The sequence below is a fragment of the Daphnia carinata genome, chromosome 7 (genome assembly GCF_022539665.2).
Source record: "Daphnia carinata strain CSIRO-1 chromosome 7, CSIRO_AGI_Dcar_HiC_V3, whole genome shotgun sequence".
Lineage (NCBI taxonomy): Eukaryota > Metazoa > Arthropoda > Branchiopoda > Diplostraca > Daphniidae > Daphnia > Daphnia carinata.
Window position 1 is genome coordinate 10746583 of NC_081337.1, and position 15750 is coordinate 10762332.

Sequence of the window (15750 nt, forward strand, 5' to 3'; positions counted from 1 at the left end):
GACCGGGACTGTGCGCCCAACCTTTCCACCTAGCGCTTCAGTTCTCTTTTTTTTTGTGTAACAATTCGGAATCAAAACATATTTTCAAAGACCTAAACACGAACGAAGAAGGAAGAGGCCAACTTGTCCGTTTTCTTGCAGGCATATTTATGCATTTAAATACACCTTCGTAGAACGAATGCTACGAAATCCGGTGCGTGCACGTCTTCCAAGTTATTCGATGCATTCCCGGTGCCGATGGAACAGATGGCGTGTTCCGAACCGGCTACCAAGAAAAGAAATAAAAACACAGCGAAGGGACAACGATAACCAACGTATCGTTCATCGTACGCCTTAGCCACCTACATTCAGCCGTGAAACGTGTCCAATAAACTCGAATTGAAGTAAACATGGGAAGGGAAGCGTGAAAAAGAAATGAACGAAACGGTCCATCAGTTTCCTCCTACTTTGTGTCGCTCGAATTCAATTAGCGGTCACAGTGGCTGCAAAAAAAAAAAAAAATAATAAATGTTAACTGCGCGACGGTCATCTGGTCATCCCCTTTTTTTTTTATTATTTTTATTTGAAAAAAGAAAAAAAAAAAATAATAAAAATAAAAACGTAGCGACATTGGATTGGACCTTTCATCAGTCTCGGTACGTCGGTCTTCTTCTATTCATCATCGTGATATAGCGTCATGCTATCTGTATATATAGAGAGAGAGTTTTCCCGACCGTGAACTTGATATACAAGAAAAAAAAAAATAAAATAAAATAGAAATAAAAATGGCCGGCGCTATCGGGGAGGACAACGGCCTCTCATCTGTTGGACTTTCTTCATCTCGCGCTACAACATCCAACGGCAATTCTTTTATTCTTCGCTTTAAAAAAAAAAAAAAAACTAAATTATTTATCGCATCTTCATTCTTTGCCCCCCCCCCCTTCCCAACTATCCCCTTCAGCAACTGTCTCGTTATTCTGAAAGAAGAAGAAGAAGAAGAAGAAGAAAAAAAAGGGCGCGTTATTTTTTGCTTTCAAACCGGGAACACATCTTTCGTTCACAACACCACACACAATAGTTATTATACATCCATCTCTTCCGAGTGACGAAGAGATGCAACATGGCCCCCAGTGTGCCCCCACCATCGAACACAGTACTGTTAGCCGACATGTTTTGTTTTTATTTTTTCTTAAATTTTATTTATTCTTTTTGGATTTGGTATGAAAAGGAGAAGCGATGATAGGGGAGAGGTATGTTGAAACTGTAGGAAAAAGGATCCGGTCGCTCAACGACCTCTCACGTGACTCGTTGATTAATGATGGAAACTTGCAAATGGGGAAGAGAAAATGTTTCGTCAAGAAAAAAAAAAAAATAAAATAAATGCGGAAGAGAAAGCCAAAATAAAAACGAGGAAATCGAAAAAAAAAGAAGATTAAAGACGAGAAGCCAAAGCAAATAACCGAGGAGTTATTAGATAACGAAATACAAATAATAATAGTTAAAAAAAATAAAAATAATAATCAAAAAAAAATAAAAAAATAAAGAAATAAAAAAAAAAAACAAAGAGGTCGCAAACGGTTTCGACATATTTGGAATGGAGGAGACAAGAATTTCACGTTTTTCTTCTATTTTGTCAACCGCGCGCGGCGGTGACGTTGGGGCGACGATATTCAAAAGCAAACGGCCGGACACGCATAACAATATATTAAGAATTAAAAAAAAGAAAAAAAAAGAAACGGGTTTCGTTCTATTTTACACCCCCCCAAAAAAAAAAAAAAGGTTTTTTTTTTTTTTTTTTTTTTTTTTTTTTTTGATCCATTCGTTCTACTGTCGCATAACCCGAACGAGGAAAAACAAATTTTGTCAGGCACCTGTGCTCTCGATCCGTCAGTTAACGCCGCGCGCGGGCCAATGGAGCTTTCCACTCGTTGACTTGCGCGGTCACGTCCCTACCCTTTTTTTTTTCCCCTTTAAAGCAACATCGTTTTCTTTTTTTTTCTTTTTTAATGAGCGTATAACAATCGATCCAATAGAAAATAAAATAAAAAACAAACTCATTTTTTTTTTTTTTTTTCTTTTTTCGTTGTTATGGGTGTCGCGCGTCATTGGTATACTTATGCGGTTATGAGGGACAGAGCGGCCGTGGTCTATTGACCGGATCGCATGAATAGTTTGAATAGTCGTTCAACTGACATTATTTCTTCGTCGTGAAAAAAAAAAAAAAAAAAAAGAAACACACACACGCACACGAAAATAAGGACGATACGATCGCATATATGCCAACTCGAGTTAATTGTTGCTCCGGCGTGAGAGAGAGAGAGAGAGAGAGAAACGATTTATACGTTTAAAAAATGTGTTCCAGTTGAACTGGGCCCAGTTTCGCATGACTGGTGTTTCCCTATGCCCCCCTCCCCTCGAAAGGTTTTTCTTTTCAGCCCGGGCCCTCACAATACTGACGGATTTTATTATTATTATTATTATTTTTTTTTTTTCAACGGTACATCGACATTGCCCTACTAGAGAGACGCGTGTTAAGGTAACGCAAGTTCGTGCAAATTGCAACGAACGAGGAGGCCTTCCCCCCCCACCCCAGAAACAAAAAATAAGAGGAGCGACGAACCCATCGTTTCTTCAAAAAAAAAAAAAAAAAAAAAAAAAAGAAAGAAATCTCACAAGAGTGCGTCCGCCCTTGCCACATAATGTCATAATTAGATGACTTGGCCCTTAACGTTGTGCTTTTTCCTGTTTCTGGTTCCTGACTCTCTCAACCCCCTCCTGATTGTGCCGGGAAAAGCTCAGCTGGATTAGCGATCCAACTAGCCATAAAACATCGTCAAGTGTCTCTATCTTTTCCCACAAACATGAAACGACCCCACCGGCGATGTTGATTGACGTGCACAAGAAGCGCGCCCCCACCAAGAACGCAGTCAGCTGTTTATGCAATTTCAAGCCGCTTTTTTGTTTTGTTTTGTTTTTGTTTTTTTCCCTCTTTATTTGGATACAGAATCTCTTCATTTTCATTTTTCTTCTTCTTCTCCTTCTTCGTTCTTATCCTTGCCGTTTGCGTTTTCTCTTTTTTTTTTTTTTTTTTTTATTGGCGCGCACTTAACGGCGGCTATGTTACGTAAAAAAAAAATAAATAAGGAAGCAGATGACTGTCATCATCCGTAATAATTGGCGTCCATCAGGGAACCGAAAAACCAGATGAACGGGAACACAAGAAAAGACTATGAACATGCCCCCCCCCCCCCCGACTAATCAACAAGCGCTTAACTGGTCAGACGAGCTTTTGCTTTGGCAGTTCTTTTATTATTTTTTTTTTTTTTTACTTCTCATTTTCTTTTTTATTCAAAGCCAAAACAGTTACGACCTTTTTTTTTTTTGTGTGTGTGTGTGTGTGTGTGTGTGTGTATGTGTGTGGAGTACACGTTGGACACATTGTCTATACAACTGCACTTTGCTTGACCGGAATTTTTCTCCTTTTTTTTTAGCTGATTCCCAAATTCAAAAAACGAAATCTCGTTTCGAGTCCACGCGCAAAACAATTCGAGAGAGTGGAGAGAGACAAAAAAAAAAAAAAAAAAAAAGAAAAAAGGGGGACAAATAACGTTGAAAAAAACGGGTCGACATTTGTTTGGTAGAAAATGTTTTCGAAAAAAAAAAGCAAAATAAAAAAAAATTGAAAAGAGAAAGAAGTCAAGAGACAAACCAGATCCAAGTTGACATCATTCAACAAAAGGCAAACAAGAAGCAAAAAAGCAAATAGTACCGTAACAGAATGGGAAGAGTCGCCAAGTTTCAGGGCACTACATCTCCTTTTAAAGGGCGATATTGTTATTCACCGTCGCTAACGCGCGCTCTCGTTTTGGCCAGTGGTGCTAACAGGCGATTGCTCTCTTGACCCGCTTCTTTCATTTCTACACATCGATCAAGTTTCTTTATTTTTATTTGATTTTTTTTTTTTTTTTTCCCATTTTCTTTGGTTTGTTTCGTTTCTTTTTCTACTCTACCGAATTCCGTGTGGCCGAAACACATCGCGTCACCGTTCCCCTTCGACACTAAGAAAACGTTACGACTATTACACGATGATGTTATCTGATTATTCGCGCGATCGCATCTCTGCGCGACCGATACTTAAAAAAGAAAATTTTGTTTAAGATGGAAAAAAAAAAAGAAAGAAGAAAAGAATGGACGCAGAGCTCAGTGATACGAGTCAATAGCCAACCAAACAATAACAACAACAACAAAAAAAATATCTCGATATATTTTTATTGTTATTACGATGCCAAGGAGCCCGTGCTGCTGCATTTAGCCGCAAACCGCCGCAACACGGATGGATTCGTTACACCGCCAAACAACGGACTTTTGGGCTCTTTTTTTTTTTTTATTCTTATTCCAACTGATCATCAACGGCGACACTTTTGGTTTTTTTTTTTTTCATCCGCAACCGACTGGAAAAAAAAAAAAAAAAAAAAAATCTCCTCCTCCCTTCAAGAAAAAAAACTGACAGAGAAAACTGAAAAATAAAAACAAACACGACGAAACGTAACGTCATTTTCGAACTAGCCATTTCAAGACCAAAGGCGAAAGAAGAGAGAGGAAGAATAACGGAGAAAGGCGTGTGCTTCTTCATCCAGCGACCGACACGCCAGATGCTATCCGTCTTTTCCAGATCCGTGAACGAAAGTGCCGCTATGACTTAAAGGCATAATCCCATCTTATTTTCTTTCTTTTTTTTTTTTCTTATCTCATTTTTTTTTCTATTGTACTTTTCTTTTTCTCTTATTTTTTTTCTATTTTAAATTTAAAAGGCAACTCTGATGCGTTAGGGGCGATCCATCCGGTTGGAAATGGCCTGGGACAAGTTCAGCTGATCCGGCCAAGTTGATGGACGTTTCAGCCCTTTTTTTTTTTTTTTTACACAAATGCCATCAGTTTGTTCCTTTCGTGTGTGGAATTGTTTGGCTTGTTTGTTTTGTCTAGCAACGTCTATGCAACGACCGTCTACGTAATAGATGGTCGTTGTCGTATCCCGCCCGTCTGTTTACGTATTCGTCAAAGGTATTTTGAAGGCTCTTCTGTCCTCCCCGAAGAAGATTGAGAAAAAAGAAAGAAAGAGGGGACAACAAAGACGTTGGGGTAGGAAGAATAGGCTTTGCCGAAAGGTAAAGAAAAAAAAAAAAGGTGACCAATGTTTCCTCCTCTTTCAGTCAAAGAAAAAGACAATCCACCTTGGCCAAACTAACGAAAAAAAAAAAAAAAGAAAAATAATAATTTTCGAGGCGATGGGAATGACATCGACATCCATCCGGATGGGAGTAGTGAGACAAGTAGGAGGGGGGGGGGGGAATAATATTAATCAAAAACAGAAAGAAAAGCCTCTCTCTCTCTCTTTTTGAGTGTCTCACGCTTGTCAGAAAGTCATTGCCATCCCCACCCATTCAGATGTGTGTGTCTGTGTGTGTGCGCGCAATTGAAAAGGAAAGAAAAAAAAAAGGGGAGAGGCAGATCGAGTGTCTTTTATACATCGCACACGCAACGATCGAACTCGAAAAGTGTTGAATGAGAAACACGAACAGATTGCCATTCACTTTTTGCAGGTGATTGGCGTGCGCTTCGTTCCAAGCGTAAAAAAAAAAAAACGAGAACAATTGAATGAATACGCCCCACATCAAGATCAAGGTTTTTTGGTGTTGTCCTCAAATGATCAAGGGCGAATTATGAATATTTGGCAGATGCTAATGTTTTCTGTTCTCTCGACGAAAAAATTCACTGTGGAATTGGAGTGATACGGTAGAGTTCCGAATCATCAACCGGAAGGAATCAATAAAACATTATCATTATTTTTTGCCGGACAATGCGCTAATGATGAGTTATTTGAGCTGGGTTTCTCGAAAAAAAAAAAAAAAAATATCCATTTCACACAGAACCATCACCGCATGTAACATACGAGGGGCAAATTGGATCGGGGAAGTACGACGCCTTACTCCCAGGCTGTTTGCACACATACAATTCATTAAAAGAAAAGAAAAAGAAAATGTGTGTGTTGGTCAAGAATAACATTCGTACCGAATGCCTCACACTACTGCCCGATGGGTAATATCGCTTTGTCATTTTCATTTTTTTTTTTTCTTTTTTTCTCTCTAGGTGTCAGTGAGCGAGAAAGAGAGAGAGAAAAATTCTGTTCTACCATTACGGTTTGTATACGAGATGCGAGTTACACCAAACGTATAAAGGTTTTCGGTTGCGTATGATGCGCGCACCTCGGGCTGTTGGATTCCCAACGATCAGCACCTCCTCTTTGATGTAACCCAACCATCCTCAAAAAAAAAAAAAAAAAAAAAAATCTTTTTTCTTTTGTTTGTATCTAACCTTTTCTTGTGTGTGTGTGTGTGTTAAATGGACGTCGGCGTGAGATAGCGGGCGCAGCTAGAGGTGGGGAAATGATAACGAGAGGACGCACATAGGATCTTGTCTGTACAGGTAACAGAGTCCTGCACTTTTAGTACAGACACACGAGAGAAGAAAAAAAAAGATGATAGAAGAGAGTTGTTTTTTTTTGTTTTATTCCTGATCCGACACACGTTATTTGATCGTAACCTGAAGGCCCGGATCTTGTCGGCCTCACCTACACTTCTCTAACACAACACGCCGTTTCAAAAAAACAAAAAAAAAAAAAAAAGAATTATAGAATTTTTTTTTTCGCATCTTCTGCCATGGATATTGAACCTTCTCCTACTGCATTTCATTTTTTGTTTTGTTTTTTTTAATAGCATCGTCATATCCAGGAAGTCATATTTGACAAGCCACACAAATACAAATGGATATTTTTTTTTTTTTTTTTGAAAGGGGCAACGTCATGGCGGCAAGTGCCGCACAATAAAAAAAAAAAAAAAAAAAGAAAATTGCGAAAACAATACCGACGTAGATGAAGCGCGGCAAAGACCTTGAGGGATGTACGCACATGAGGGGTTAGCGTACATGTTGATATTCCCGTTTTACGCCATCGGGATTACCAATTTGAGAAGTACAAGGGAAAAAATAAACTAAAGATACACTGACGGTCTCTATTTGCAAAAATAATTTAATGCTAAATAGTTTCCCGTCCGAAATGGAGAGGCCAATTATTATTATTATTGCGCCTCACCATTTTCGAAACGAGAAAAGCTTTTTTTTTTTTTTTCTTCTTATATGTGTACTTTCTGACCTTGCTATTTCACGTTTCCTCTCTCTCTCTCTCTCTCTCTCTCTCAAAAAGAAAAATGTTTAATTCAAAGGACGTCACGAGACACACGAAATACAACACGAAGGGCAGCACCTAAGTGACAAAGACAATCTTCATCAGGGGGGTTGCCTATCGATGTATATATCCTTCCTCCCCAACCCCTTATTATATAAACTGTCCACGAAATTCGTGTGCCGACAGTTTCCACGACTTTTCACGAGCTCTTATTCTCCATTTCGTTCTTTAAAAAAAAAAAAAAATAAAATAAAATATTTTTACCGGCACGTTTTCCTCATGAAAGTTCAGCCCTTCCTCCCCCTCCTTTCTTGAAAAAAAAAAAAAGGAACCCTAACCTCACCTGACTGTTAAAAGGCACATCTACAACCCCTCTAGTTGTGTGATGCATTTTCGTTTCGGAGTCGGTACTATAGAGCAGAAAAAATATACAAGACAACCTTTTTTTTTCCTCGTGTCATGTTGGCATGGCCGCAGGACGTTCCCAAGACCTTTGCTTTTCACCTCTGGCCACACAGCACACACATTTAAACGTTACCCGTGTGTGTGCTCTCTTTTCCTTCCTCGCATGACGTATATATATATATATACGCGTACGTATTGCAGCACATTATAAAAAAAAAAACGTTCTATCCTTTTTTTTTTTATATTTTTATTATTATGATTATTTTACAATTTGGACCGTTTTAAGCTCCGCCTCTTTTGTTCCAAGCTCAGCTAAATGTTCAGCGTTGTTTCTAGTTACCTTTTTTTTTTTTTTTTTGGCAAAAAGAAAAATGAAAAGGAGGAGGGAAAAAAAAAATGTAAAAATTTTTTTTTTTCTTTTGGGTTTTGGTTTTGTTTCAACTTGGCTCAATTTGAAAGAAGTAATTTTTTGTTTCTTTACTGCCGGTCGTTTGGGAGCAATGAGGTCATTTATATCAACTTAACCACTCGCAAGACTCTTCTTCCTCCTACACACGACGACCTGTGATTTAATGATCCACTTTTATTCCTTTTTCTTTCTTTCTTTTTCTCTCTCTCTCTTTTCCTCTCGTAATCCTTTTTTTTTTTTATTCGTAACCTTTTCTTCATTAAAAAAATTTAAAAAAAAAAATGAAAGAGTTTTATTCCGTGCTACATCAAGGCGGGCTTAAACACGTTCTGCTTCGCATTAGTTCATTTCAGGAAAAAAAAAAAAAATTTTGGTTTCACCCATTTTTGTACGTGTGTGTTTACGTGAGAACGTTAAACATACACGTAAGATATATAGGTGGTATAGTTGGAGTTGGCTGTCGTCGCCGTTGATTTCGTATCACTCCCGCCAGCATTTTCACAATCTCACAAGACACACACACACACACAAAAAAAAAGTAGAGTCCGAAAGTTAATTGCGGGTAGCGCATTCGTTTAGCTAAATTCCCTTGTTTTTTTTTCTCTCACTTCAAACTCTTTTTTTTTTTCTCTCTCTCTCTTTGATTCGCTTGATAAAAACACGCACTAGACACTAACCAACCCCCTAATCATCGCCTATTTTTCTTTTCTTTTTGTCTTTACTCGGACTTCTGACTAAAAAGATTTCACCATTCAATTTCGTGATAAAAAAAAAAAAGATGAATGGATTGGCAGGAGAACCAAAAAAAAAAAAAAAAAAAAAAAGGATTGCGTGTAAAAATCCGCTCGTGATAGAATATCCATTAGTGACACATAAAAAAAAAAAAATAAATAAATAAGCAGACCGGTATGTTATTTGTTTGATGGTGGCTTGTTTTCCCCCCATCATCGACTCTTTTGTTCTTTTTTTCGTTCTATAATCAAAAAATGTTGTTGTCCATGCAAATGCTATTCGTTGGAAAAAGAGAAAAAAAAAACAGGACTTTTTGGAAATGGACCGTACATTTTTTTTTTTTTTTTGCTCCCCCCAAGTTCGTCTGATGTTCGTCTAACAGAACAGTCGGAGTTCAAAAAGTTCAGTCGATTACGAGACAACTATCTGAAAAGGAAGACACGAACGCGATCATCATCGTCTATAAAAAAAAAGAAAAAACGAGACGACGAACGCGCGGGTATTTCCTTTTAACCTCTGCACGTTATGCAATGCACAAATTCAAACTAAAAGGTTCTTCGTTTTTTTTATCCTTTGAAACAAAAAAAAAAAAACAGGACGGTGGTTAAGGTCAGATGATGGGAGGCGAGGTTAGAGGTGACTCTCCATAAATAATCGATTTTACATTACAATACATAAATACCCCATTTTTTTTTTCCAATGAGGAGAATGGCGAGATTTGTTCCAAAAAGAACTCGTACCAAACAAAACAAAAAAAAAAAAATGGTGGATTTATCGTGCAAGCCATGACCACAACAACAACAAAGGTTCTCTCTTGTGCGTATGTGTTGAGTCCATTAGATCTCATGGTGCCCTCGAATGACCAACAGACTGGCGGACCACTTTCACTGCGCTTAGTTATAACAATGAACAGCTTTCGGTGGACGGTACTGGCCTCAAAAAAAAAAAAAAAAATGAATATGATGCGAAGCGATAGGATAATAAGTTCTCCCTTTCATCTTGGAGAGAAGAGAAAATAGGAGAGTCTCAACGAACTAACGAGGCCTCATCTCATAGTTGACTCCATAAATAGGCAGAAGAAGAACCCCTGGGCTTTGTAATTGGACAAAGCGCATCAACAGAGAAGCGGACGGACTAAAAACTTCGAAAAAAATCGAGAAAAATCATTTTCTCCCCGCGTTTTTGAAAGTCAAAGTGAAGAAGAAAACCTCCGAGGGGGGAAACAAAAGGAGCGCGCTATCATAATTTAAATTTATCGGAAATATGAATCACGCCGATGGAGCCCCGGCCATATGTTCCATATGGATCACAACGAAAGATACTGCGCAAGAAAACAAACTTTTCTTGTGTTCAAGCAAAAAAAAAAAAAAAAAAAGAAAAAAAACCCTAGTCGGCTCTGTATTCGCTTTGTGAAGACGTCGTTGTTCCGATCGATTTCTCCCGATAACACGCAGCGGGGAACGTCAGCACCCATTCCTTCATTCAAAACATCTTTTGAAAAAAAGAAAATGGACGAACAATAGAGGGAAGAAGAGAACGCTTGGTCCACTGTATCGTGACCGTGCCATAAGAGCGGCACCGTAGCGAATTTCGAATGCGAAGACACACACACACACAAAAAATAAAGAACGCGGGCCGTGCGGCGAAATGGAAGAGCGGAGGCGCTTCATAACGAAAAGTAGAGTGGAGTGGACTCACCAAGACTTCGTGGACAAGTTGTTGCTCGTCGAGGAGGACGATCTTGCAGTGAAGACTGGACACTTTGTCACCGAAACAATTGATTCTCATATTCAGGCCCAGAAGATTTTCCATGAAAAATTCCTTTTGTGTGTGTGTGTGTGTGTGTTTGAATATATATCAGCGCACGCTCTAGAAAAAAAAAAAAAAATCCCAAGAAATAAAACAAAGAATGTTAAGAGATACAAAAATGAGAGCGTGAAGAATCACGAAGAATGCGCTAGTACAAAAAAAAAAACATAAAAGTACGGAAGAATGTCGTCGTCGGTCGATGAAAGAATAGGGAGTATCAAAAAGAGTTAAAAAGCATTTCCCGAGAAAAACAAAATAAAATAAAAATAAGGTAAGTCTATGTCGCTTTTCGTCATCCCGGTTCCACGCTGACGATTCGATACAAAAAAAAAAAAAAAAAAATGAAAACACGAAAAAAGCGCATCAGCGTCGGTTAGCACCGACTCTATTATCGCACACAACCCGTTCGTCCGTTGACTTTCTTTTCATTTGCAAAGTGCATCAGACGGGCAGATAATGGACACGAAAAGAGGAATACAATAGAAATAAGAAAAAAAAAAAAAAATAGGCTAGTCGCTGTTTCGTACCTTGAAACCCTTAGATGATTTTGTCAATAAGATGCTGGAACAAAAACCAAAAGTAAACAAACAAACAAAAAAAAAATCCAAATCAGGTTCAACAAGGCATCACATCGACGTTCCCGGTCGATCGGGAAAGCGATGGGAAAGAGCGGCTATAGGAGGAATCCTTTTGAGTGTCGAAGATAGGGGTGTTTGAATTTTAAAAAAAAAAAAAACTTAAAAAAAAAGGCACTGGAAGGAAGAACAGAAATACGCGCGCGGAGGTTTGCTTTCGTTTGAGATTCGATGGAATGGGAGTCGACAGAGCGTGGAGCACGAAAATAAAAAGACGTCCGTACTTCAGGCAAGCACCTGAGCAACTGAAGGAGGGCACTGGTTGTGTTACAGACCACAAGGAAGAATAAAAAAAAAAAAAAAAAAAAATGGAGAAGGCTGGAGCACCTAAGTTCCCCTCCCCCTTCACCAGACGCCAGCAGGTTTCATAGAAAGAGGTTCCGTCAGCGGAAAGCCCTCAAGGTGTGGGTACTATTAGGGTTGCCGTCAGTATTTATTTATTTTTATTTTCTTCCGTCGTCTCTTTAGAGCTCTTTTAAAAAGTACTTGGGCGAAATGAAACTGAAATATATCGAAAGTCAAGGTTGTTGTGTTAAATCCCATTTCAGTCCATGAGACGGACAAATGAACCGCGAACTTCAACGAAGCCAAAAAAAAAAAAAAAAAAAAAAAGAAAAGAAAAAAGGGAAAGAGAGATAGAGACAATACACGATTCATTGTTGGCAACTCAGTTCCGTCCAGGTGTTAAATCATCGAGACAAGAAGAGCGGAGAGCGTGACGTTGAAGGAACAACTTAAGTTAACCGAGACAAAGCGATGCACCTCACAACGTGATTTCCTGATCCGGAATAAACGTTTCAGCTGTCGCCACCGGTTTTGGCGTCCGTCATTTGGACGATGCTACATGTCTTTTTAAATTATAGGGTTGATATGAAAAATTAGTCGAAAGAAAAATCAGGGCGTTGATCTTTCATTTTTTTAAAGACGGAGAAAAATGTTGGTGGACGCAAGTCTCGAGCGAGTGAGTAAAAAGTGGATTTGTTTTGTTTTGTTTTTTGAAAAAGGAATGATGCCATTTCTCAGAGGAGGCATTTCTTTTTCTGCTTTGATGGCGGGTAGGGACATTCACGCAAGACGCGCTCGAGATCGGGAGATTACTAACGACATCCTTTTTGCCTGGCTTTACCATGGCCTCGTCCCTCAAACGGATAGATGAAAGTATGAAAACGCAATACAAATGAAGAGGACGTCTAGTGAAAAGATGTATCGCTGACGAATCGGCACGACCTCGTGCTGTGACAACGAAATTAATCAGAAAGAAACCTACGCTAGATTCTTTTGCAGGCGAACGAGAGAGACGAAAATAATTGTGACCGTCATAATAGGCTCGTTAAATGGTACGCTATGAAAGCCATTTAACATACCCTCACGATCGCTTCGCCCTCGGAAAAAACTCATCAGTGCCATCTACTGATGATATACGACAAGCATGTGGAAATTCCATTTTATACGGACAGGTAATAGTTGGGCACCCCATACACGATTTTGATCACTTCCATATGTATACACGGCTATAAAAGCCTCAGACTTTCCATTGGTACATTATTACCTTTGATCATACACTCCATTCTCTTCTTCTTTTAATGACGCCCGGCTTTTCATCGACTGTCGTAAAAAGAAAAGGAACTTGCTATGAATCTACCATTCGATTTTTGACTGTACGGCGTAGTTCTCACCTGGGTTTTACAATGATCGTCGACGTAATCTCCCCGCACCGACGCATCAGCTCCAGGGATTACGACGTTCTTCCATTTAGGGAAAACTAATAATCATTTATTAGCCTTGACTCACCCCGTTAATTGTAAGAAATTGATAGCGCCTAGCGCGATCAAGTGAAAGTTTTCTTTTTTTCTCGAGCCTTTTTAACTTATCAGTAACTAACTGGGCTTGATTTTCTGAAAGTATATGCAACATCTTGGAGCAAAAGGAAATTATTCTTTAATGGAAGTGAAAGAAAAAATGATCCAAAGAAACTGGAGAACCTTACTGAAATAAAACGGGGCATTTAAGTTTTTATTTGAAAATCAACATGAAAGTCTAAAATACTTGGGGCTATTTTCAGTATTTCCTCAGCTTCATTAAACGGGATTGTCTCTGAATATTAAGTTTCCTGAGCCGTCTCCAATACTGGATACTGTTTTGGTCCATTTCTTCCAATGGAGGAGGTTTAGCTTTAAGAAAATTTCATCTATGAGCAAACATGTAAATTATAAGCATCATGACAAATTCAGCATACTTAGTCTTAGTGACCACAGCCAGTCGGGATATTCACTGTCTGGCTTCAACTCAACATCTTGACCCTGTTTTAAGATATTGCTACCACATACATATTTGACAAGTTTTTCTGGATCTGTTTCAACCGGTAACACTATCTTTTCTGCAACGGGGCCCAATTTTCCGAGTTTGCCGGCCTTTTTAGATCCCAATCCAGCCACTGTAAGACAGTTTTAAATTAATGTCTCCCATGATGATATTAATATGTAAAATTCTATACTACCTCCAGATGGTTTCGCAAAATCAGCTTTTTGAATATTCCACATGCATGGTGCTAAATTACGATAGAATAGTTTCGCAGATGCACTTCTTACCCACGTTATTGCCGCCATGATGTCGGCGGGTGAATAATAATATGCGAACCTCCGTTTGAAAAATATCCGTCGTTAGATGGCGTTTGAAAATTCTAGCAGACGTCTTCTTTTATTACAGTTAGTTGTCGAAAAAAAAAGACATTTCCACGTTGTTTTCAATCACTTTCCATGGCTGGAAAAGGATTCATTTTGAAGTCCTTGTTGCGCACCCGCTCACAAAACTTCCAAAGAATATGTAAAAGGAGTTTACGATTGCCTCAATTCTAGCTTTAATAGAAACTCGTGTTTTGCTATGTTGCCCTAGGTCTCCGTACATTTCTTACCGATGCCTACAAATGTGATGCTGAATGGAAGGGTAGACTAAACAATCCATTGCTTGAAAAATTAAAAAGTGGTAAGCCTTCATCAGATGTTTCTTTTAAATTATGTTAATTCGTTTTACTTATGTTTAGAAAATTTCTATGGGGAGTTGTTAAAAAAATTCCAGAATGATGGCAAAGCCAGTCCCATTGATGTTGATTTGGTTTGCAAAAACATATAAAATTTCATTATTACTCATGCTTTAGACAACCTCTTTCATTCAGTTCTCCACTTTTGTCTTGAATGAACTTCATCTTGAAGATTTAGAAACTGTAACCAAAAAATTCAGAAGGTGTCCCAACACTGTTCATGCCCTGCCATCCACCAGCCATTCAGTGATCAGAACATATTTCGAATTCAAGAACACAGACACCTTGATGAGGATGGTTGATGATCGTCTGAATTATGGGTTATTTCTAGATTACTATCTGAGCAATTTGCTGATGGATTCATTCCTCAAGGAAGATAATTTCCGTGGTACTTGGCCCATCCTTTGTTATTTTTATTGTTACTTTATTTGTTTATTATTATCTTCTTATACTATGTACTATTGTTTCAGATGCTGCCAAAATTGCAATTCAGCTGATGCTGCAGGAAGAATTTGACCACCCTATTGCAAGCCACCTTGCCTTGTACTCTTGTTATGGATATCTTAACAAACAGCAACCAGAACCTTGGGATCCACAACCTAAACCTAAACCAGCAGAACCTGTAGAACAAGTCAAAGTTCGAGTGGACTACATCCGTGAACCTTTCTTCGACGACCATTTTGATCTTACGCAGCCTCACCACCTCATCGGCAAAACATTAGTTGGATTCGGAAAGCACTTGTTACGACAATCGCCAGATTCAGTTGCTTATACGTCTCTTTTGTTGGGATGGACACTCTTTGAAAAACATGACAAGGTCATCGAGACACTTGATACTATTCTGGGATCATCATCGAAGCCTTATTTATTTAAAGAAGGATTGGATCGATGTAAGAAGACAGTTCACGAGTGGTCAAACCCACCAGAGGGATTTCTGGATAACTACAATTCCCGCATCCATCAGCTAGAAGTCGGGGGTTTCGTCGTTCATGATAATGTTAGTGACATATTGAGGCAGCGGATCAACGAAGCTGTCAGCAAACATGAGAACGACGATATTCAGCATCAAAAAGAACGTTATAGGTTGTGGGAGCGGCAAAGGGAAGAAGAAATCCAAAGACAAGCCCAGGCTATTGAACGCCGAAAACGCCTGGCTATTCTGGAAGCTAAGAAAAAGGATTTAAAAGAAAAAGAAGAGCAGCTTTATTTCTTCGACAATCTCGATGAATGGGAGTTGCGACACGAGGAAAAACTGTTACAGAAAGAAATGCTTCTAAAGGAAGAAGAGAGTCGAGGCAGGAAAGTCAGTGCCAAATTGCAGCGTCAAGCAGAAGAAGATGCATACTACCCACCAGAAATAACAGCAGTTAGAAAGCAAAAATAGGAAATAAGTTCACATGTCTTAATCTCACCTCAAGTCGTTATTCGAAATAATAGTCATTGACTGTAATAACAACTCAGTCTGATAAATAAAGATTCATGTCTTTGATTTGTATAAGTCAAT

General features: G+C 38.7%; 3 protein-coding genes across 3 annotated transcripts in view; 1 reads left to right on the forward strand and 2 right to left on the reverse strand.

Annotated features, from left to right (window-relative positions):
• The window catches only part of LOC130688878 (serine/arginine repetitive matrix protein 1-like), a 39126-nt gene extending 27697 nt beyond the window's left edge, over nucleotides 1-11429 (reverse strand). Inside the window, exons 1-2 of the mRNA XM_057511896.2 lie at nucleotides 11102-11429; nucleotides 10464-10634 (exon numbers count right to left, since the gene is read on the reverse strand). Coding sequence (XP_057367879.1) covers nucleotides 10464-10577 — 114 coding nt within the window. The 5' untranslated portion in view covers nucleotides 10578-10634; nucleotides 11102-11429. The remainder of the gene's footprint in view (nucleotides 1-10463; nucleotides 10635-11101) is intronic.
• A 1778-nt stretch (nucleotides 11430-13207) lies between these two features.
• LOC130689344 (large ribosomal subunit protein mL54-like) lies at nucleotides 13208-13841 on the reverse strand. Its single transcript, XM_057512324.1, has 3 exons — nucleotides 13707-13841; nucleotides 13446-13643; nucleotides 13208-13380 (listed from the first exon to the last, which is right to left on the reverse strand). Exons 1-3 carry the CDS (start codon nucleotides 13813-13815, stop codon nucleotides 13268-13270), a joined length of 420 nt encoding a protein of 139 aa, XP_057368307.1. The 5' UTR covers nucleotides 13816-13841; the 3' UTR covers nucleotides 13208-13267.
• A 68-nt stretch (nucleotides 13842-13909) lies between these two features.
• On the forward strand, nucleotides 13910-15749 carry LOC130689147 (small ribosomal subunit protein mS27-like). Its single transcript, XM_057512175.2, has 5 exons — nucleotides 13910-14032; nucleotides 14102-14191; nucleotides 14250-14320; nucleotides 14382-14634; nucleotides 14717-15749. Exons 1-5 carry the CDS (start codon nucleotides 13966-13968, stop codon nucleotides 15628-15630), a joined length of 1395 nt encoding a protein of 464 aa, XP_057368158.1. The 5' UTR covers nucleotides 13910-13965; the 3' UTR covers nucleotides 15631-15749.
• The last annotated feature ends 1 nt before the right edge of the window (nucleotide 15750 follows it).